This window comes from Pseudonaja textilis, chromosome 1 (assembly GCF_049901715.1).
Source record: "Pseudonaja textilis isolate UNSWEBS1 chromosome 1, rPseTex1.2, whole genome shotgun sequence".
Taxonomy (NCBI): Eukaryota; Metazoa; Chordata; class Lepidosauria; order Squamata; family Elapidae; genus Pseudonaja; species Pseudonaja textilis.
Genome location: NC_141990.1, coordinates 186,219,540 through 186,243,894, shown reverse-complemented (window position 1 = coordinate 186,243,894; position 24,355 = coordinate 186,219,540). Strand labels below are relative to the sequence as shown.

At 38.7% G+C, this 24,355-nt stretch overlaps 2 protein-coding genes across 8 annotated transcripts in view; both read right to left on the bottom strand.

Moving 5' to 3' along the window:
- Positions 1-5,574, bottom strand: part of GPR155 (G protein-coupled receptor 155) — a 34,554-nt gene extending 28,980 nt beyond the window's left edge. For 2 of the 3 annotated variants that reach the window (XM_026697031.2, XM_026697029.2), the window contains exons 1-2: positions 5,118-5,399; positions 2,079-2,583 (exon numbers count right to left, since the gene is read on the bottom strand). In XM_026697031.2, the coding sequence (XP_026552816.2) occupies positions 2,079-2,541 (463 nt within the window). In that variant the 5' untranslated portion in view covers positions 2,542-2,583; positions 5,118-5,399. Of the gene's footprint in view, positions 1-2,078; positions 2,584-5,117; positions 5,400-5,435 lie in introns of those variants that run through there. The other variant, XM_026697030.2, reaches the window with a different exon arrangement.
- A 5,197-nt stretch (positions 5,575-10,771) lies between these two features.
- WIPF1 (WAS/WASL interacting protein family member 1) overlaps positions 10,772-24,355 on the bottom strand; it is a 63,199-nt gene continuing 49,615 nt past the window's right edge. For all 5 annotated transcript variants that reach the window (XM_087919920.1, XM_087919919.1, XM_087919918.1 and 2 more), the window contains 4 exons: positions 20,329-21,099; positions 18,858-19,076; positions 16,721-16,834; positions 10,772-14,742 (listed from right to left, as the gene is read on the bottom strand). In XM_087919920.1, coding sequence (XP_087776046.1) covers positions 14,687-14,742; positions 16,721-16,834; positions 18,858-19,076; positions 20,329-21,099 — 1,160 coding nt within the window. In that variant the 3' untranslated portion in view covers positions 10,772-14,686. The remainder of the gene's footprint in view (positions 14,743-16,720; positions 16,835-18,857; positions 19,077-20,328; positions 21,100-24,355) is intronic.

The following is a 24,355-nucleotide window of genomic DNA, read 5'->3' as shown; positions in this document are numbered from 1 at the left end:
TTACTCCCTAAAGTCACTTGTGTGCTGCTCTTCTATGAATCATCCTGCGCTCACTCGCACTTAGCACAGACTCCTCGGGAACCTCCTCCTCACTGCTGCTGGCTAACCACAACAGTATGCCTTGAAACAGCTCCTCTGAAGACTTTTGCATAGCCCTAATAAAAGATTTAAGGTTTGGGAGGAAAATTGAGTGGGAGCAACATTATTACCCCCTCACTAGTTCTTCTGATCTATAGAGTCATAAAGTATTTGTATTTCTTTTTATAAAAAAATATTGCATTTTATTGCAATTAGTTACTAGATTGCTAGATTTATTGCAATGTTTCTTTGGGTATGTATAAATTAAAATGAATTTTAGCATATTTCCCAAACTTTCTCACAATAATCCTTCCTAACCAAATACAATTGTAGTAGCACAATAGGAGAAGACATGCCTTGTATGCATTCATCTAAAATTGCATTGTGCGTGGCTTCTTCCAATGATCTTAACTTGTCAGGCTTTATTTGAGAGAAAGAATTGTCTAAAATACTGGGTAGGGTGATAAAAATAGCATGTTAAATTTTTCCTGAAAACTATCTGGTAAATGGTAACATTTTTTTAGCTGTCACTGTATTATACACTGATTTGCTGACAATTTACAATCACAAAGAAAAGATATCACATAATTTGCATATAGAGCAAATACATAGAACAAAAATTATGGGAACTTTTACATATAATTTTTGTATAGAATCTGGCCTGCAAAACTAACACATCCAATTGACTTCAATAGGTCTACTTTAAGTAGGGCTATTACATTCATTCTATTGAAATCCAAACTATGAGTTAGTAGCAAGGTACTAGTTTTCTATATTTATTACCCCCTAGTGACTATCAAGATTTTTGCTGCACAGTTATATGGTAGTTCTATTTTAAGTTGAACTAAATCACAATAGATGTCATACCTTACAATGGGTGGCCTGCCTGTATTTTCAAAGATATGTTTAACAACTTTTGTGGGAACTCTTGACAGAAGGGGATTACAGGAAAAAAAGAGGACAAATATTTCCATTCTCTAGAAAAACCAATTATATCAAATTTCCTGTTTCATCACACTATTAAATAATTGCACCTATTTAGAATGATGCAAACACGTGTCATTCTAAATAAGTGTATGTGTATTATACATACACACACATACAATACACACTTACAAAACTTAAGATTTAATGGTATTTAAATGACAGATATATGCCATTCTGATAAGTACCTTTTAATGATAGAGGCCATAAACACCTGTTTACCAATATTTGATTGTATATTACACTCTGGAGATTCCAAGCTTTCTTTCTCCAGCTAAGAATTTAAATTATTATTTTCTTATAAACGGCATCAGAATAAGATAACATTAACTGCATATAAATGCAAGCTCTATGAATCAGTGTAGCTTCAAGAGCAGGCAATATAAAAAAGATGAATACTTTTAATCTGGAGATCTAAATGTAATGTGCCACTCCCTACATATGATGAAACTATTGCACGCATGTGCGGAAAGTTTATATACCATGTTAATCTGTTGTTTATCCAGTAATGGTTCATTAAATAAAGCATAATAGTTAGCTTTATCAGACACTCTAAGTCACAGAGCATGTACAGCTCATAATGATTGACTCCACACCAAATGCTCACTACAGTACAATATCTACGTCTTCTTACAATGAGATTTTGGGGTTTAGGTACAGTTTAATATAGGAAATGTTTGTCTTAAGGCTTTCACAGACTAAAAACACTTACTGTAGCTTTTTAAAAAACACCTCATCTTTGCAATATCAGGCCAATAATTTTTTTTTCCTTCAGGGAGCAAAATATATTTTCTTCTCAAAAATTAAAACACAGCACTGCAGGTACAAAAAGTGAGTGGCTTTATGCAGGAAGTTATACATTGCCGATAACAAGGCTAATTTATGTCTTGTATTAGAACTCCACACACACATAACCTCCTCCCCTCAGCCCCAAATATGTGTTTTGGAAATGGATATTATGCATGCCGATTCTAAAGCACTATGGAAAAAATGCAATTACATAAAATGATTCTTACCTATAGGATATCCCAGTGCAAAGTCGTTGCTCTGAGTAGCAAAAATAGGAAAGAGTCCAGCTTTGCTAAATCGTTTTTCAGGAGTGACTATCAACAATGTTAATGCACAGACTAAGAAGAATACTGAGGCTTTGGCAATCAGGATGCTGTACAGAAAGGACCAATTCACGTTGGAAAAATTCAGCAAGACCATATTTTTGAAGAGTAAAGCTGGGAGTGCAAAGCGGGAGACAAAATTTCCTAATCCTTTGGCCTGAGTGGATGTAATTATATTAACTCTTCCAGCTATATATCCACAAAGGATAATGCCAAAGCACTGTAACAAAGCTGGAAAAAGCTTACTTATTGACATTGAAGGAGAATTATTGCTTAAGTTCAGTTGATCCTCGAACTTGCCAGATAGACCAGACATATTTGTTGCAGAAAAGATATTCTTTGTGTTGATGTGAGTAAAAAGATTCATGTTTATTCGTCCCTTCTCAAAATTTGAAAAGTAGAGTCTGATCTGTAAAAGAAGAAAGGCAATGTTGTTGGTTTTTTTGAGCTGATATTGCATTCTGTATTTGTGTCTAGTGCACTGCCAACATGTCAAACCCAAAAACATTTTCATATTATGTTGAATATTTATCAGTGGACATAGAACATTGACTCTTCTTGAAAACAAAAAGAAAAAAATTAAGCAGGTGACATTGGGATGATGGTGGAAAGGAACTGAACTGCTTGTAGATAAACTAGTATGATTAATTTACTTCTGGGTAGGCCTGCCAACCTAGTTATTCGAAACCAGGCAAATGCAAGTAGATAAATAGGTACCACTTCAGTGGGAAGGTAACAACACTCCATGAGCCTTTGATATATAGCCATGCTGGCCACATGACCATGGAAACACCTTCTGGCAACACTGGCTCCCTCAGCTAGGAAATGCCAATGAGCACTGGCCCCATTCTTGAGTAGACACTACATTTACCTTTACCTTTACCAGATCTGAATAACTCTTTATAAAAAAAACTAAAAATTCTTACAAAAAATGTGTGGGATGTAAAAAGTAGAAATTAGAGCATAAATTTATAAATAAATTATATAAAATTATCAAGAAATTATTTTAAAAATAAAGAAATTACTGGTCTAGAAACCAGGAGATTGTGAGTTGCACTGACTAAACCCCCACCCCACCCCAAAGGCAGAATAAAAATGAAAGAAAAAGAACTGGGACTCTTTTCATACAGCAGCATGCCCATTTTGTTTGAACTAGTGATGTAATAGCCCAGAATAATTGTGATCATGTCTGCCTATTGCACTTAGGAATCCAATGAATTTAGGTTTAATTTAGGTAGCTACTGAAATATACTTGCAGGTGTGAAATCTAAGTATATTTTTCTATCACAAATAGGAAGATCTAGCTTTGTGGAAGAAAGCATACTGACTGGAATTGCAAAGAAAAATCTTTGCAGCAGAAAGTATTATTGTTAAAACATGTGTATTCTTATAATCATCTGGGGAGATGAGGGTTTTAAAAAATAAAACACAAGAGCCAGCTTATTTTTGAATTTCCTGTTTTTGAAAACCAACACTACCTTCTTTTCTATACTGAGGCCTGACCAAAATTCTACCTCGGTGGAAAAAAGGGGGGGAAATGCAAATATAATTTTGAAGATACATCAGTTTTACTTAAAAGTGTACAGCAGTCACCATCAGGCAATGAAATTACAATTAAACAGTGCAATTATTTCATTGGGTAATTGCAAGGGAAAGGAGTAATTACAATAGGATGTTGTCATTTTGGCTCAGTTGACCTGTATTAAGTTTAAGAAAGAAATTAAAGGCAGTGGACTGGTAGAAACCGGAAGACTGTGGGCACAAAGCCTATTTGGTTGACTTTGGGCCACTTACACAATCTCAGCCCTAGGATAAAGATCCTGGCAAGCTGACTAAGGAGATTCTCAAGTCATCCAGATCATGATTGTCCCAAAGGTGTTTTTCAAGAAGCAACTGGACTTTCTAGACTTTCAGAAAGTCCAGTTGCCTCTTGAAAAAGCACCTTTGGGACGGACTATCCTGGCAAGCTACTTCCAAATCATGTTGCCAAGAAAACCGCAGTCTTCTAATTTGAAGGCTTATTTTATGAGATTCTAATGGACGCCTGAATGCTTGTTTGGAAGCATTGAACATTAATAGCAATAACAATAGCACTTGGACTTATCTACCACTTTACAGCCTTCTCTAAGCAGTTTAGAGTCAGCGTATTGCCCCCAACAATCTGGGTCCTCATTTTACCCACCTCGGAAATAAGGAAGGCTAATTAATCAACTAAATAGACAGAAAGTTTGATTATGAAATAAACGCATCTAGCCCAGAGTTAGGGCTTAAAGAGAGGGGGAACACCACCACCACCCCACCGCTCCCGCCGAGCTTCAAGAGAAGCGCCTCTTATCACCCAAGGCGGCCCAGCCCGCAGCCAATAAGATCGCGTTTACGAGGAAAGGGAACGCGCTTGGTGGCGAGTTTGAGTCGATTTGCACCCAGAACGGCGGTGCCGGTCGATGGTAAACGTGCAGCAGAGGCGCGGGCGAATGCAAGACTCCCACAGAGCGCCAAGCAGATTAACACACAAACACACACACACACACACACCCACCCATTTTCGCCGCTCTTAGCTGTCACCGGGCAAAACAGAGGCTCCCACGGAGGGGGCGCTTTTACAAGGCAACAACCTCCGAAATACACACACACACATACACACTCCCGCAGCCCGTTAGCCCCTGGAGTGCCACAAGCCCTCCCTTTGGCTAAAGTGCAGTCCGGGAGTAAGCAGGTCCAGCGGGAGAAGGGGCTGGAAGCCCCTCAGCACCCCACTGCCTCGGTCTGGGAAGCCGGCGAATGCCTTCCCCTCCCGTGCCCTCTCAATTCCCGGTTCCCTCACAGCTCAAGCAGCTGGCTCGGTTTTCACCCGGCGAAGGGGAACTGCACCACCCCCTCCTCGCCCGCCCTCCGCCCGCCTGCAGCTGTTCTCGGGGCGAGGGAGCCTCCGCCTCCATTTACCTGCCCTCACCCTACGGGGGCTGCAACAGCGAGAGCAAAAGCAAAGCGCGCATCTCCGGCCCTGCGGGGTGGGAAACCTGTCGTCTTGACGGGAGGCACCTCGCGTGAGGGCTGAACCCGGCTGCGTGTGAGCTCACCGCAGAGGCGGGTCCAAGCCGGCCGAGCCCGCCCCGCGCGTCTGGGTTTAGCCAAGATGGCGGTGGGGTTGTGGGTGGCTGCACCAGAAAGGGGTAAGGGGCGAGGGAGGGAAGCCGCTCACGTGTTAATCTCCAGCTGCTGATTGCATTTGCTCCGTTTTACCTGACTAGTAAAGCTTACTTCGTCCTCTCCGGGTGGCTGGTCCTTTTATGTAATGAGTTAGCAGGAGTTTACTCGGAAGTAATGCCTACATGCCCAAATGTTCTGCCGTATGACGCGGCGCAAGGTAGTCCTGCAGCATTTGAGTTGCTGTGTGTTGATCTACTTGACGGTGGAGATTCTTGGGCTCTGATAGTCTCGATTCTAATTATTGTTTTTATTTTCCAATAGCCAGCCGTTCCTCTTTTTTATATACTGTATATATAACTGCTTGTCCTGTTAGCCAAACCGGGCTTTTCCCCTATTGCGCCCTCCTTGAGTATGTACAAAACTATAGAAGTCAGAGCGATAGAAACTATGTAAACTATTTTTATTGCTTCTGGAAAACCAATTAACCACCTGACTTCCCTGCAAGGCAGAGGTGATAACACACCTGGAAGTTGCTCTTGAACTGTGCAGAAAGAAAGGGGGAAATGTTAACACGGCCAAGCCTCTTAGTCTTGAGTAAGCAATCAAATGGATTGGGCAAGGTACTTTATGCTAGTGGTGAAATCAATATGAAAATGCTGTTGCCACTTCAGATGCTTTCTTTTATAAACCCTAATGTAAAGGGGAAGAAAGAAAATACAAAAAAATACAACAAAGGCAAACTTTTAAAATGTGAAACTGCTTTCTCACTGGAAAAAAGAGTCTCCCCCCCCATACTCCACGCTCAATAAATCCATTACTTTTTGCGTTTTGATAAAACACAAATGTTGGGCATATAATTCAGAATTACACTCACATCTTTAAAACATACCTCCCTAAAACAAATTAGTAAATGTAAAACCACGATGAAACAATTACAGGATTGTAAAAGTTCCATCCAATATTTTATACCCAACAACATAATGAAGTTAAAAACCAATCCTTTTAAAGCATTCTCTAGCATATCCAATAAACATGAAAAGAAGGCATTTGTAGAATTAATTGCATGTTAGGATTATAATATACTCAAGGCCCATTGATGAATCACTGATTTGTTAATGTGAGGTATCTGAACACTCCATTCCAAAGTTGTTGCCAATAACTAATATCCACTTTTAACACTGAACTTCAATTGCTAATGTTTAGTTGTCTACAGTAGATGCCAAATCTCATATCTACTTTAGCAGTATAAGGTGTGCTTATCTTTCTCAGTCAGTCAAACCTTCCCTCCAGCAGTTTTCTAAAAAAGTAAGAAATTAACACATCTCACATTTCAGTTTGAAACAAGCAAAACAACATACAATTGAACAATTCTTCCCTCTTGGCTTAGTCGGAGCCCCTTGCCCCCCAGTTTCAACTTTTAAATTATCATATGATATGTCTGTCAGCTTATCAATACAGTATAATGCCTTGGGTCCAAAAATAGTGAAGTTCCTTGTTAATATTTAAAGCTTAATTTTCCATTCTTCTCATTTTATCCAGACAAGGATTTATATACTGGTAAGTCAATACTGCTGTAGAGACCTGAAGGAGTAAACAAAAGCTTAATTCATAGCAAATATACAGGTAGTCCTTGACTTGTGACCATAATTAGAGTAGCAATCCCAGCAAACTTGGTTGCTGTTGTAACTCTAAAGCACATGGGTCATTAAGTAAAGGAGTCCAGGTTAGGAGTATGGAGGTACTACAATGGACTTGGGGAAGTTGATTGAGGGGTGCTAGAGTATAGGAAGACTGGGGGAAGAATAAGCTATGGGAATTCAGTGCCCCAGTGCTACATGGAACCTCCAGAGCTTCAACTATGACCACAGGGTACTTGCTGTGTGTTTTAATACCTATTTTGCTACAACAGAGAAGCTCCAACAGCCTACGTCTCTAAACATTTTAGAAGAACACATTGTGCACTTCAACATCCATATCTGCAAAAAGCTATTATTTTGATTCAGTTACCTCTCTCAATGAAGCATTTACCATTATTGGCAGACAATTCCATCCTCTTTAAAGAGGCAGTGATCAGAACCTTCCTTTTTTAAAAATTGTATTATTGTAAAACACAAATACCGTACATTGTATCATTTGGATATAGTGATGCTTATATAGTATTCACTGGATCTTATTAAAACTGTAATGTTTGGATAACTTAAACCTTTGAAGACCAAAGAAAATATTAACTATGTATTGTGGTTAGCCAGCAGCAGGTTTGGACGGCTGAGGAGAGTGAGGACTCAGTTGAGGGGCCAGGACCATTAGGGAGTGGACTGCTGCCTTCAGAGATTGTGGGGGCTGGCAGCAACAATGAGGAGGTTCCCGAGGATCCTGTGCCAAGTGCACGTGCATGCAGGATTGCTTGCAGAAAAGAGCAGCTGCAACAGCACGGGCAACTCGGGAGTAAGGCTGCAAGGTAATGGCTCCTCCTTCAAGAAGATAAAAGGCAGCTGTGAAGCAAATGTTCTTTGCAGGAAGCAAAGATGTTTTGAAACTCAGCCTTGTGGACATTACAGTATCTTAAATTGGTATTTGAAGATTCTTGTGTTGTGAAATATTTCTTATCTGTGATTCTTGGCAGTCTTGCGGTTTTGGCGAGGTTTGTGCTTATCAAAGTTAATTAGTTTGCAGCAGCCTTTTAATTGGGGATTTGTAAGACTCATTAGAAGGTTTCTGTTCCCTTTGGTTAGTGTTTGTTTTATTGAAAAAGGGTTTGGGTCAGAACACTATGCTTTTTTAAAATATTAATTTACATCTAAAGCTAAATGTGGCATTAAGTAGGCCATTTCTGAAAAGGCCAGTGGCTAATAATCCCCTACTGGGCAAGATGTTCCAGGCTCTCTTGGGTACAATTGACTTTCTAAGTCCATTTCAATCCTGTTTCAAGACTGGCTATGAAATAGAAACCGTCTGTTTGCTTTGTGGTAGAGAAAAATGGGGAGTGCGGTCCTGTTGGTCTTTCTGGACCTTTTTTAGAGTCTCAATACCATTACCCATGGGATCCTAATTGTCAAAAGTTGGGTTTCGGGGATGCTGTACTAAAGTGGTTCCTCTAGGGCAGGGGTGTCAAACTCAAGGCCCAGGGGCTGGATCCGGCTCATGGGATGCTTAGATCTGGCCCGCAGGGCTGCCCTAGAAAGAGTGAAGGACCAGCCAGCAGTGCCTCTGCCAGCAAAAACTGGGAACGGGAGGGCAGCTTGCGGCCATCCTGAGCTACGTTTTCGATGGCAGAGGGTTGCAGGAGGTCATCACAGCTGAAAATAGAGCTCATGAGGGCCATGGACAGCAGTCCCGAGCTCTGTTTTTGCTGACAGAAGATTGCAGGAAGCCATCACAGATGAAAATGGAACTTGGGAGCCCATTTTCACTGGCAGAGTGCTCTGGCCACAACAGGTGCCCCCAACACAAGTGATGTCAATCACACCCACCCTGGCAGCGCCCCCCCCAGGTCAAACACAACCCTGATGTGGCCCTCAATAAAATTGAGTTTGACACCCCTGCTCTAGGGTGACTATTTCTAAAAAGTGATACTAGATTACTCTTTGCCTCATGGTCATTAGCTTATAGAATCCTGAGATGCCATTGCTAGAGGTCATTAGTATGGAGATGAAGCCCAGATCTTGCTCTGCCTGTAACTCAGGTGGGGCACAGTTGGTGTCTGAATCAGTGTTTGGTCACAGTAATGAGGGCCTGTAAATGGAGACTCAGTCCAGAGAAGATACTGTGTGTATGTGGTGTTCTGCTAGTTCTGAAGTATCTGCACTTGCCCCAAAGGAGATGATTTACATTTGGGTGTGGTCCTAGATCCATCACTATTACTTGAAGTAACCTTGGTAACTTTTGTATCAGCTTCAACTGATTTTTTAACATCTATGACCTTACCTGGGCAGAGTCAGTAAACAGGGATTATCTGTTCAGACTTTGGTAACTTTTCAGTTGAATTACTGCAACATGTGGTTTGCACAACTGCCTTCAAGTCAGTCTGGGGACCTCAGTTGATTCAAAACAGTCTAGACTACTCAAGGGCCCGATGAATACCAATATATATTATGCCAGTGCTTTCCATCTATGTTGAATGCTAATTGTTTTCCAGCCCTAATTCACAGTGCTGCTTTTCACCTGTAAAGCCCTGAACAGTTTAGGACTAGGCCCTTACAGGATATGCCTTTTCCCACATGTACCTCCTTTAATCTTAAAAATCTTATAATGGGGATTGTCCTACAGATCCATCCATCAAAGGTGGTGATGTAGGCCTCCATAAAGGGGAGACCTATTTCTGTAGTGGTACCCCATTTATGGAATTCCCTCCCTAAAGAGGTTCAACTGGTGCCCACATTGGCTTCATTTGGGCATGAGGTGGAAATCTGCTTTCCCAAGCTTTTAAATTGTATTTTAATTGAAATTGTTTTAAATGCAGTGGCTATATTGCTGCCTAAGGGTTTTTTTTAGTTTGCATTTGATTTCATTATATATTTTAATTTGAATTGTATTTGTGTGTGTGTGTTTGCCCATGTGATTTAATTCAGATACCTATATTCCATAAAATTAAGCAGTGTGTGTTAATATATGGTACATTTTTTTAAAAAAATAGCCTTTTATTTAATTGAGGCCTAAGTGTCATTCAGTTGTCACAGGTCTTACCTTATGGATTTCAAAATAAGCAAATTTGGATGCTATCAATTTTTATTGCAAATAATCCTCATTTAATGACTTGTTCAGTGACTGTTCAAAGGTATGCTGGTGCTGAAAAAAGTGATGACCAGTCTTCACGGTAACATGGTCGCCATTTTCAATCTTCCCAGCTGACTCCTGACAATCAGTTATTGGAAAAGCCAAGGGGGGGGGTCACAACCATGGTCATGATATCTCGCTTAATGACCATGGGTGATTTATTTACAGACCATAACCAAGCCTGTCATTGCTAATGGTCACACGATCTTTTGCTTAATGACCACTTCACTTAATAACAGAGTTCCTGGTCCCAGTTAAGGTTATTAAGCAAGGACTACTTTTCCAGCTAGAGATCTAAAAACAAACAAAAGAGCACCATCTAGTGGTCAGTTTTAAATGTGAAACAGAAAACTCAAATGAGTTTTATTAAAACCCAGACCGGCAGATGTTTTAAAATGAAAAGCAGGAATCTTAAGCTCATATAGATTTTATATGTTCATTACATTTCTTAAACAACAAAACAAAAATTTTAGATGGAGGTAATACAATTCTGGAAGATAGGAAGGATATCCAAGTATGATAATTACAAGAGAACTGGCACTATCAAAGAGGACTGCACTGAATTACCCATTGTACAGTCCCACTGAAGTATTTGTGCTTTGGTGGCCACTTAACGATGAGCTTCTCCACCCTCATTTTGCATATAACAAAGGCAAATACGGCTCCATCTGACAAACCTTTGCATCATTTTAATTTTTATTCCTTTGTACATGCAAGAAATTCACTTGCCATTTAGTTTTTCATGAACATGTACTTTAAGATAAGCATGTTAATAACCTAAAGTCAAATAGAAACAACCTTATTTACAATATGGGCATGTTTTTTTCCATGATATATGTGCAATTTTATAAAAAGGAAGGTATTGATCATGTATTTAAAATGCATATCCTATTATTCCACAAATGATTTGGTTCATTCATATGAAAAGTATTTAAACTTTGCTTTTTTTCAAATTTTAAACACACTCATCTCAAAATTTCCATGAATTCATCCATCCAAGTTACTGCTAAATAATGATCTTAAAATTGCAATCTGATGAGTCTTTTGCAATTTATTGTCTTTCTGTGTAGTACAATAAGATGCTACATGGTGAATACTGTGGGTTGTATGTTGCTTGAATATCACACATGATAAAGTATAAATGTTGCATTTGAAATTCACAGTGGAGACAATAAATTTTGTTTCTTTTCAAAGCTGCCATTTAGACTCAAGGCACCAAGGTGTTTCAAGGCACCAGGGATGAAAATCTGATTTTATTTGTCCCCGTTTATTGTGCATAAATAAATAAGTACTCTAAAACATCTATACTAAGATGTTGTTTTTAAAATATATCTGGTGAAAGAAAGAGAGATGTGGTTTATATAACCAAAACAAATCTCTTCTCCTTTGAAACATTTTCTTACAGTATTTAGCATAACTTCTTTGAGGAAGATTCCTATAGAAGAGAAAGTGCTAACTAATTATCCTCTGAGAAAGAGAGATGACCATGTTTCTCTCTGAAGGCCACATCGCATTCTGCATGTTAAGGCTTTGGTTGGAATTTCAGATTACATTGCACTAGAAGTAAAATTTGCCAAATTAATTCTTTGATTAATTAACAGTAAAAAAAACAGACCTAATTTTCTAAATGCCACAAAAATGGCAGCTATTTAGTAGTAATAGTTGTAGTTATAGTAAGCAGTATTATCCGTATGTGCTTATAACTAAGCACAATAAGAAAAAATAATTAAGCAGAGTACATGTATATTTATTATTTGCCTGCTCTTTCTATTCTTGGCTGACTATACTTCTTCATGTATCTTGACTAGTTTTTTCCTAAACTGGTTCTTTCTGGATGTGTTGGAATTATAAGTCCCATTGCTCCTAATCAGCAATGGTCAAAGTTGTTGAATGATATGAGATTTGGAATTGACATCCCTCTGGAGCCAGAAAACACCAGAAAACTGATCCTGATTTACTGGCAGAAGAACAGTGCTCTATAACCTTATGTATAATGGCTAATCTACTAGCATAAGAGTACAAGTATGACAGGCCCTTTCATTGATAAATCAGATTGTCCAAGTTTTCTACCTCAAAGGGTTCTATTACATTAACTATTGCAATTGCAGTGAATTTGGAATTTCTTTCTGCCACATTCTCTTTATATGGTAAAAAAGAAAGAAAGAAATTAACTATCAAACTACATATACAAGATGCAGAGATCTTGCTGCATATAAAAAGTCTGGGTAATACAAAAAACATAAATATTCCAGTTTCTGCTACAAAATGAAATAATTCTTTTTTCATCGTGTTGAAGTTGTTTATAATTCATACACACATACTGTACAATGGCAATCAGACTGAAACTGGAATGACTCATCTGTATGAATGTCAGAATTAAGTATGTACAAACAGGGCAACAGTCCATTGAAAAATATAATTCTAGACCATATATGACCCTGAAAAGTGCTGAAATCTATTTCTGATTATAGTTTATGTAAATCTCTGATTTGATAGCAAAATTTGTGTGGGTACAGATTTTGGATCCTGAAAGGTATTCATTACATACCAATTCCATCACAGAAATGGGTTCAAAGAATGAACCTCAACAGTCTGTTTTAATCCAAAAAAGTAAACTTACAACATACAAACACTCGCAGAAAATGCCAAGTTATATTCTCTGCTCTCTTTAGTTCTATCTTTACCATAAACAGGAACTACACCAAGGTGTATCTTTGCTGATAAGGCCACTAATACAAATACCATTGTGAACACTTTCAAGTGTATCCTCAGACCTTTTTCTCAAATACGTGAGTTTACTTTTCATGTATGTGACTAAAGAGATCTTACTTTACCTTTCCACAATTCTGTTGTACATTACATTAAACACATTGATTCATCAATATTTCTGCTTCTTACCATCTCATCGCTCAACATCTGCCATCTTTACTTTTTTTAATCTTTACAGACTCTGCTAACATCTTTTAACTCTCCTGCCTCTACCTTGCAAAGTATTAGGCAGATAAAACCAAGAAGATCCTTGAAATTAAATCTTCATAATTTATTTCCTCTAAGTATGTGTTTTATTTTATTACTTATTATTTTATTACATATATATGCTTTCCACCTCACCCTCACGCCACTCTGGGCAGCTTATCCCATGAATTTCAGTACAGAATCATAATTCTCTAAGGATTCTTGCCATATGTTGATATCGGTTTGATAAAACGAACGTTGCAAATTGGCAAATCCATTTATTGACAGGCAGGATTCCAAAGCATATGGTCCCAACCCTCAATAACCAAGTCTTCTCTTGCATCTTTTTCAGGTAAGGAAAATACTGTGAAAGGAATTATTATTGCAGCAAAATCAGAACGTAAATACTAAACTCTCCTGAACCCAGGTTGAAAACTTAAATGAGAGCTTGTAAAAAGCTCAATTGAATCTGTTCTATAATTAGACATTTCCTACATATAGCTGGATGTTTGATTAGTAGCTGCCACGCAAAAGAAAAGCTGTTTGAAGCACATATGAGTCAAATAAAAAATTCCCATACTCAAAAGTTTCAACTTGTACCATAATAAAAATGGAGGTCCAGAACATAGGTATTAACAAAAAGTCACAGAAAGTCTTAGTGGCATTCTTTGATACTTGGATACACTAAATAATTGTTGAGTATCTGTCTTTTGCAGATCAAAATATAGGCTTTTATAGTAAACAATTACATATTGGAAAGCTTTGGGTACGATACATCTTAGAAGGGAGGTCTAATAGTATAACCATTAGTGAAGTGATGGTGTAATCCTCAAGATGACAGTGACAATCATCCCAACCTAATGATTGAGTGCCCAATATTTTTTTGTTAATTCTCCACTTCAGTTGAGCCCAACAGCTAGACTGAGATGCATTTATGAAAGCTGTAACAGAAGTTATAAGCAACCTCGATGGCAACCTTCTTTTGTTCTCAGAAAGGCTCCAATTCATTACAGGTCAAACAGATTGCCTGAGAAAATGTAATGTAATTATCTCAATCTCCTTCTAGAGGTGGAATGTAGCAATTACTGTGCCACAGCGTTTGTTTTTTTAATGGCCAAATGGGCCATATCAAATTGATCAGTAATCTCACAGAGATTACAGTTTAAAAAGTGAACCAAACTTCCACCCATAGAAATAGGGAAGATTTTCATCTCCAGGAATTACATCTAAGAATATTATGTTATAAGCCAGGACAGCTTTTCTCTCCTTGTTGATGACAAGGTTGAGCAGAACTGCAACAAATGATAGTTTCCAAGAAGTTTTGAAGCTAGTTTTCAAGGTAAGGATACTTTGGCATTTTATTGGAAGCAAGTTCCACTAGTATCAGTAGAACTAAAGGCCAAGAAATGGGGAATAAAATCTCAGTCACCCTGTATCTAAACCAACGTAGGCAGGCCATTCAAAGCAAGTCCTTGATCTTCACCAAAGTAAATGGAAAAATTAAAAAAAACAACAACCTAAAGTTGGGGAGTTGTGCTCAAAAGTGCTGTTGGAGAAGAGACATTGTGACATGTGGAGAAGTTCAAAGAACATGTAAGGACAACAGTCATCCTGAAAAGGATTAGAAGCCCGCTTCATCGTGGGATGGGTGGAAGTGGTGGAGCACCTCTTTCTCTGCGACTGGATCCACCTAAAGAAAGAGACAGGAAACCTTACAGTCATCTTTTACTGACAGATTTATTTGTCCTTTGTTGGATGGAAACAGGTTTGAAAAATTAAACGTATAGGAATTTCTTTTAAAAAGACATCTTGGTAAGTGGTAAAGTTACAGCTTGTGGGTCAGCAATGATGGCATCCCCAGGGAGCAGGCAAGACAGGGCAGAATTTCCATAGTATTCTAGTCTCAGCATTCAAAATCTGCCCCATCTTTACGCACACTGTTGTTACATTACACACATACATGAAAGGGCAGAGTCTACACTGTAATGCTGTGATACTTTCACCATCCTGATGAAAATGGAACGCTCGTGCAGCTAGCAGTCCTTTCGGCGAATAGGCCCCTTCATGCAACTCCATTCAATGTTCTAATCCAGGGGTTCCCTGACTACTGGGCCTTGGCCCATTTGGAACCGGGCCATGTGAGTGGCAGGTGAACATGTGTGCATGCAGCTCATTTGAGTGAGCAGCGGGAAGTCACGCTCACACGTGAAGCTCCATTTGTGCGAAAGGCATGGAGCTGTGCGTGCTTGCTTGCGGGCCTGCCATTCACACAGAACCATCCCCTCTCCCCACCCCACGCTCCCCAGTCCCTGGTCAGGCCACCAAGCCAGAAAGGCTGGGGATCGCAATTCTAAGCTATACAAATATAAAAACAATATCATTAAAAAATAAATTATTTAAAAGTACAAATAAGTCAACCTTTCAAGATTTGGCTATCGTGATTTTTAAAGCCATGAAGGAACATCTATTGGCATTGCAGAATTATGGCACCCTTAAATGCAGCATTATAGCTAACCTCTGCTACCACCCCAAAAAGGAAGACAAATTAAGCTTTTCAAAAGAGAAGAAATGTGAAAGGAAAAGAAAATAGATTGTATATAAGCACTTTATGGCCCAGAACATACGTTGCAGGTTATAAACCTTTTAATATTAAACTTTGATTAAATGACTGTTTAAAGTTATAAACAGCATATCTTTGGAATTAGAATATTTATTTGTATCCTACCTTTATTGTTTTTATAAATAATTCAATGTGGTAAATACACAAGATACTCCTCCCTCCTCCCATTTTCCCCATAACAATAGCCCAGTGAGGTGTGCTGGGCTGAAGAAGGGAGAATTGGCTAAAAACCACCCAGCCAGCTTCCATGTGTAAGGCAGGACTAGGATTCACATTCTCCTGGCTTCTAGTCTGGTGCTTTGACTACTAAATACTATACTGAGCACTAGCAACAATTTTTATGATGCATGAGAGTAATATGACAGTATCATTTCTCAGCAGTGAAAATGTTGAGATTTTCCTAAAATCTAGTCCCTTAAGATTTTATTATTATGCCCTCTGGTGCACACCAGATGTAAAATGATGCTGAATTAGAGTGAATCACCACATGAAGAATAGTCATTCTATCTGCTGACAATTCTGAAGGATGAGTAAAGATAGAGGAACTTCACTGAATAAAAATTTGTTGGCTAATTGTATTTATTTTCTGCTTGGTTATCTTTTCTTCACAGCTAGTCGTTTGTGCTTCTCCCTTCTCCAATATTTACAATAGGAGCAGATCAGCAGAAAGTCAATGCAATCATGTTTCTCCATCTTTCACTGCTTATCCTGGCATAGGAGGTATCTATCTGCCTTTTCAGCAAACAGAGGTGGGTTGAGGTAGGTCTGACTAGCACTTATGAGTAACCTATGGCCTATCTATCTGACTTACTGTATCTTGCAATCTACCAGACCATTCAATTGGATCACTGAAATAACTCATTGGGGAAGAGAGCAGAACTAGAGTCACTCCTATTGAGAAAACTGGTACTCTTTCCATGATCTTACCAAAAATAATCATATTCAATATTTATGGAGTGTGATGAGTATTCAAAACATTTCACATATTTTCAATAATTCACCAAGTACACTATTATTAAATCTACTTTCTAAAGGGAAAAATACTTACTTCTATTGTCATTTTTTACCATTTTACTAGGATAACTCTTGTTCATGGGCACATATGGTTCTGGAGGTGGCAAGTCAGACAGAGGATGGAAGGAAAATCTACTTTCCCACTCATCTAGATAAACATAAAGGAATTGTGTAACATTAGTGCATATTTAAGACAAATCTTGTTAATATAAATCTCAACTAATAGGCACATTCAAAAGTATTCAATAAAAACTGACAACTACATTTTTCAAAATATTGGATTGATGACATATTATTCAACAGAGTTTATATTTTGCAAACCAGTCTTAAACTGGGAGTACATCCAGATGTGAATAGATCTTGTTTAGCATAGTTGGACTTATTTTTCATGAGACTATACAGGATGGCATTATCTTTCCAAATATTGGAACATCTTTAGCTTCAAATCACTTCATTTTTCCAACAGCAATACTGTACACATCCCTTTGATTCAGGGTAAGTTGACATCCAACATGTCTTGAATGCATCCATTTTTTCCCTTAAATTGTCTCATGATACTATATACTTTTAATTTGTTTTTAACAGGACTTTCATATTACTACAAATATGTTTAACTGAAAAGAACAGTAAATTCCTTTCACTTCCTCTTTCCATTCTCATTAACTTCACCCAGTCCATATATCTAAAATCAAACTGGCACTTGTCATGAAACCATATAAAAACATTACTAACAACATGTGAGCTTACAACATCTACTATTAACTCATGAAAACATTTATAATATCCTTACAGCAATAATGTTCTGTAATATAACTGATCCAGATAGGCAGGCTCAGCTTCCCTTATAGTTTTTATCTCTAGCAAGATTGATGCATTTACTTTCGTTATTTGTAACCCCATGTATAAAGCACCAAAATAGCGGCTTCACAACTGTAATGGGGGAGCTAGCAATCTCGCTCGACGAGAGGACGGCTTCAGGCGGCCCGGAGCTTTTGGACTGTAATTTAAAAAGTAAAAAAAGTTTACGCGGAAACCAGTTTCCCTTATTTTTGAAAAAAAGTGTATGTATCCACCCCTCTTTTTGGGCATTTGGAAAAAGGGGGATACATGGGAAATCTAATGAATAAAATACAAGGGCTAATATATAAATTCTAAGGTGGTCAAAGATTTGTTTCCTCCATCATCTTCGAAGTTTATACTGAAATGAAACATCCTTTACGTCTAAAAAAAATCAGTATTTTTTAAGTAGCCTACTTTGATTATTATATGAATTGAGTGGTGGAAAAATGTGATATGTGAGCCTCATATATACAATGACAGGTATGGAGACCTCTCACTGTACAGTTGGAAGAGCTTTTTTTTACATTCTGGAAGGAATGCAGAGTTCCTTCCAGAACTCTGCAAGAGAAGAATTTTCCATAAACACCAAGACTCTTACTAACATCGCTGTTGAAAGCAAGAGGGGGAATAAATGACCCCAAATACCATCAGAGAGGCCTATAGGGAACCATCTTGCTTTGAGGTTATGGGAGAAGAAACATAATTAGACTGGCGATTAGCCATCATCCAGCTCATTATGGTTGCTCCTTCTGCTTCTGTCCTCTGGAGATGGCAGAATAAGCAAGAAGAGTTCAAGCAAAGGGAAGTGGCCAGAAGAACAGATGCCGTGCAAATCTGAAGTCTCGTCCAATCTGCTCCTGCTCCCTTGTTTACTCTCTGCTTTCACTTCCTTTTTTGTGTAAATCTGAAGCCAAATAACTGGACTGATTGGTTTATGTACAAAACTAAGAAATGAGACAGATGTATAAACTGGAGATGAACATCCATAATGAGCAGCATGGTGGCTAATCACTAATCTGTTTATGCTTCTTCTCCCATAAGCTCAGGGCAAGTTGATTCCCCAGAAGCCTCAATGATTGGGACCCTTTATTTCCCTTCTAGCTTTCTGTGTCTGCAAGAGTCCAGCATAGATGGAAAATTCTTCTCTTGCTGTAAGGAATGCAGAGTTTCTGCATCCATGCAGAGAAGGCAAGAAAGTTCTTCCAACTGTTATTGCGAGAGCTCTCCATTATCTGCTATTGAGGCTCACAAATCATATTTTTCCACCCCGCTACTGACAGATTGGAATCTATGCATTCACACCATGTCAAAAAAGGAATGCCATCGCTCACCATCACAGGATGAATCCTGGAAGCCATTTCGGAGGGCAGATGAGGGGAGTGAGGGTGGAGGGGGTGGGGGTGCTCCAGAACCTGGCCTATCAGGAGGAGGTGGGGGCACAGCCCCACCTCTGGGTTTTTCAAATCCTCCTCTTGAGGGAAGCTGGGGAGTAGCTGGCAGTGCCCTGGAAGTACTTCCGTTTCTGGTTAGTGGAGGTGGAGGAAGAAATCCTGAATATAATGGGAACAAAAAGTAGTTACTGTACATTTTTGGCAGAGCCAATCACTCTTCTCAAACTTCCAAACAACACCCCCCCACTCCTCCAGTGCCCTATTTTGGAAGAACACAGCCATTTTCCTCATAAGCTATAAGGAAACAGGTAAACCAGACAGGAAACACAACTAGATGAGAGCATTCTACTTTATTGCAAGGCTACATCAACAAAATCTTGCAAGCCTTAAAGTAACAAGGTTGACATTTGAAATTTCTTAATCCATTCAGGCAGGTTCTTCCTAAGTTTCTTTCTTCAGTCATTAAGCCATTGTGGGCTCCTGCCACCCTTGTCTGATCATTTCCTAGGCAGCTTCTCACAGATACATATTTAGCTCTGCTTGGGGCAAAGAGGCAGAGTTTGAATTCTCAGTTTGAGAAAGCTTCTATGAAGATCAACTGGTAATCATAAGAAATAACGATCATGTATCTTAAGTTTACAGCATACTGAAAAGTTCAGCCAGAGTTTCAGTTAGAAAACAGTATGTATCCTACACTAAGCCAAATCCAAAAATGAAAGGGAATTCCTAAAGGAGGAATTTTTCCTATAGGAGGCTGAATTTTCCTACAAAGCAGCCATAAACAAAAACACTGAGATAAGCTCTGTCTACAATCCGTTTCAGAAAGAAAGCAATCAAATGAATGTTGGAGAGAATAGGCAGAGTTAAACCCTCTTATCCCTCTTCTCACATCTTTTAACCAACAGTCAGATAAGCAAGCACTGGAACCAGATAAAAAAGAACAATTGGGGCTAGTAAGTAAACAGCTAGTGAACTTCACCCTCCATGTTGTTACCTGGCCCAATAACGAAACAACAATGAAACAAGCTCAGAGAACATTAAGAATAGTATCCAACCCTCCATCCATCCCTCTTTCAACTATTCAGGTAGATCAGACTAGGAATCCAGTGTCATAGGTTAGTAGTATTTATACTGCAAAGCCATAACAACAAATCTTGCAAGTATAAATTTGCTTTTCTCTTCCTCCCTTTATCTTTATGATAACTAGGGAGGGTTTTGTTAGGTTACATGGCTTCCCTGGAGTCATTGGTTTTTTTTTATCTGACCATGTTCTTAGTAACATTGTTTTCTGTCCCTCCCCCATTACCCTCACACTATTTATGTATGGATATATATTGCATAACCCTGCGTTCAAAAGATGGCTTTACATTTTTGTAGTAACCCACCCTGGAAGGATGCTGATAAATCTTACCTGATCTGCTAGGCGGGTCCCTTACAGGAGGTGGTGGTCTCTCAACTGGGGGAGGAAGTGGAGGTCCAGAGCGATTGGAGCCAGGCAGACATGGAGGTTGAGAAGAGCCTAGCGATAGATTCCTTTGAGGAAGCCGTGGCATTTCATCATTTCCACCAGATGCCGGTGGAACTGGAGGTGGGCCTGGCCGACTTGGGGGAAGAGGAGGAGGTACCTGAGATACCGCAGGTGGCCGTGGTGTGGAAGGAATTGGTGGCTTGTGGTTTTGGGGCGGGGGAGGTGGCAGGGAAGCCTCCCTGCCGAAAGATGGCCTGTTTCCACTTGGAGGCAATGGCGGAGGTGTCTTATCTTCTGTTGGCCTACCTGGTACTGGAGGGAGTGGAGGCCTGTTTGAGAAGGGAGAAGGACAACTAACTGGTGATGATTGTCGAATGGAGCCTCCGGGCCCTGAATTTCTATTACCCGGGAAAGGTGGTGGGGTAAGCCCTAAGCTCGCTTGTCTGCTGGCGCTGGGCACAGGGGGGGGTCCCCTGTTGTACAGATTGGATGGAATAGGTCTGGGAGTATTTGGCACAGGAGGAGCACCCGTGTCAGGCCTGGAGCCAAAGTCAGGTCTTGAGGGAGGCATTCGGTTTCTCTGTGGCTCTGGAGCTGGAGCTCTTAGTCCAGGAGAGCCCGGAAATCTGCCTACTCCACCTGGTGGTGAAAAGGGCTTTGCAGATGTTGCTCGCCCTCCTGGTGGAAATACTGGAGTTTTGTTTCCTGCAGAGTCTAAAAAAAGGAAAGTAATTAGCAGGTGCATGTACAGAGGTATGGAGAAGGGGAAATAAATGGTATCTGGAGGATTCTGAATAATCAATTTGGACCTATAGTAGTGCATGCTTGTTGAAAAGGTTCAACCATGAATCAACAGCTGCTTCCTCTAATATATGTGCCAACAGGCAATCTTCCTCATTCAGGCACTTCCAAACATGCTGAACTACAATTCCAATAATCCTCAGCCCCCAAACCATTGTGGATGACAGGGCTTGTAACAGCCCAACACGTCTGGAAGTCATCAGGTTGGAAAATGGCTAATACAAACCAGATCACAGAGAGAAGAAATTTACAAATGTTTTTTAGGAAATTTTCACTACATATTTGAACTAGGCTCCATTTATTTCAAGTTATTACCCTCTCTACTTTAATTTCAGTAAGTATAATTAGATATACTATATAGCTCTTGAAAATACAATATAAAATTGTTCAATACAATATAAAACGAGAGGGAAGGGGAAAGGCATTTCTTGGCCATTCCTGAATTTGCTGAAGGAGTAAAGGCCACCTCTCAAAGAAACTCTGGCATGTTAAGTGCTATGATATTAAAAGGAAGATCTATAAAAAGCTGCTTTGACATAAGAGATAATGCTGGCTTTGAACAACTGTTACATCACCACTTGTTGAAAGTGTACTTTAAGTATTTTAACAGTGCTACTACATTCACATATACTTGCAAACAAAAACGGTACAATACTGTCTTCCTGTAAACTCCCTGGCTTATATTCTTTGGCCAAGAAATACATTGAAGCATCAGGAAACTAATAAATCATGTGGTACAATGCATATTGCTTTTTGGAAATCTCTGCACTGTTTATATTATATTTTTTGCCATCTTGTAATTTTATACTGCTATTATAAAATGCTGTTGGACTTTTTAAAATGAAAGTTGGTGAATAAGCATCTTAAATAACTAAAATAAACATATCACACTTCTTCCGTTATGCTGTTCCAAAATTTGATACCAGCACAATGAAAACAAATAAAAGACAGCCTAATGGAAAGTTATTACTAACTTTCACAATCTCCTGACCAGGTCTACATTTCATACTAAACCATAATTTAACCAATGAGTTCATTGGCACATACTTCATTAAGTTATATATTAAAATTTTATACATAACATGCGAAATCCAAATCAAACCAGCATTGTGGTTTGGTGTGATATGCAAATCCAACTAATATACTATATAACTCCAACTTATTAAACAAATCGGTGAAGCCTAGAAAATGCACTATTTTGGAGCTGAATTGATGGACTTTGGATTGATTAATAAATTGGACAAATTGCTTAACTGAGCTCACAGAACTATTGTATAGATAAAAAAGAAAAATCTCTTGGCTAGCATCTTGAACTTTGCAAAGCAGGATATATTGATGAATAAAATAAATAGGCAAGGACCTAGGGACTTCCGGTTGCAAGGCTTCGGCGGCGGCAGGAATCCGCTTCTCTGCGGGTCCCTGCTGCGCTCGCCGCTGAGGTACCCCCGATCCAACTGGATTTGGGGGTTGTCGCTACCCCGAAGGGGCAGCGGAAGACAGAGGAGATCCGGGCAGGAGTCTGGGGATATCGCACCCCCTTTCCCCAGCCAGCTAGACTCCTTTTTCCTGAGGCAGTGGAGCGGCTGTCAGAAATGGCAGCCACAAAGGAATCTTCAACCGGATAAGACTGTGCAGGAGGAAGAACCAGAAGGAGAAGTTTTCTTGGCTGAACCGAGACATTAAGTTACTTTTAAAACACCCTGGAAACCTGACTTTCGGATTGATACATTTGTTTCTAAAAGAAGTTGTTACAGCGGTGAAAGTGCTGAAGGAAAGTTCACTCCCCTTCCTTACGGAGAAAGCAAATGAGCACAGAAAAACCTGCTTCTTTAAGGTAAAAATAAGCTCTTTGTTATAAGTGGGAAGGAGAGGACCAAAAAAATCTTTAAAAATTTGTTGGAGGAGATGCCTTGAAGATTATAAGACCAGCAACTAACTGTAATATGGCCTTTAAAATATATTTGGGATTTTGCCCCAGGAGGAAAAATTGCAAAGAGAAGAAGAGGAAATAATTTCTGTCTGTTTGGATTGTTTGATAACTTTGACATTTGGAAATTACTTTAAGATTAAAAACATCTGGGCTGTTCTTAAAATTTACAATGGCACTATCTGTGGATGAACTAAAAATGGAATATGAAAAATTAAAAGAAAGAGAAAAAAATGGCAAGGATTCTTTGGGTGCTGTCTTCCACTTTTTAGAAATGGCGGTTTCTACGTACCAGCAAATACTTGAGGAAGAAGGAGAAGGAGAAGAAGAAGAAGAAAAGGAAGAAGCCATCTTTAATGGACCAAAAAGTTCGATTAAGAAAGAAAATAGGAAGAGAGGAAGGAAAAATGAGAAATTAAGATTCAATAAAACAACCAAGAAAAAGAAAAATAGGGTGAAAAAAAGGTACAATGTTAGAAAGCAATTGAAAAGAGAATTACAACAGAGAGGAGAAGTTAAAAAGGTGGAGGTTGGGGGGGGGAGGGGGCAAAAAGTCCAGATTGGAGAAGAAAGGGAGGGAAAAAGGGAAAAAAAGCCACGGTCTGAAACAAGATGCCAAAAAGCAGATTTTTTTTAGAGATAAAGGATAGTATATAATTAAAGAAGGATTCTGCAAGAGTACATAAGATGGTATTGTAGTATTTGCATTTGAAATAGTCTATTGGAATATTATAAGATTTAATAAAATATTAAAATATTAAAATGTTTAATGATAGCTCTCAATATTTAATAAAATATTAAAGAGAATGTATAAAATGATTAATGCTTAGTTATAGTTTAATTCGTTATTGTCTTAATGTTATTATAAACTTATTATTTCATTTTCTTATTCTAAAATAATGTATTAATTAGAATTAGAACTAGAATGGAAATTATATACTTAACTATATTATAAGTTTATTATTCTTTTATTTTAAATGCAACATGTAGAATGTACTAAGCAGAATCAGGATGGAAATTATGTATTATTTTAAGTGTTACTTTAGGGGAAAGATAGAAAGGCGTCACACTTTAAAAGTGATTACAGGGGAAATTCTTTGTTAAAGAGAAGAGATAAATAGATGATTGGAAAAGAACAGACAAAAGATACAAGCATAATGATTTTGAAATAAGATGAAATAAACAAAATATAATTAAGAGAGTGAAAAGAAGGGAGAAGTTATATAGAAAATATAGAATGGT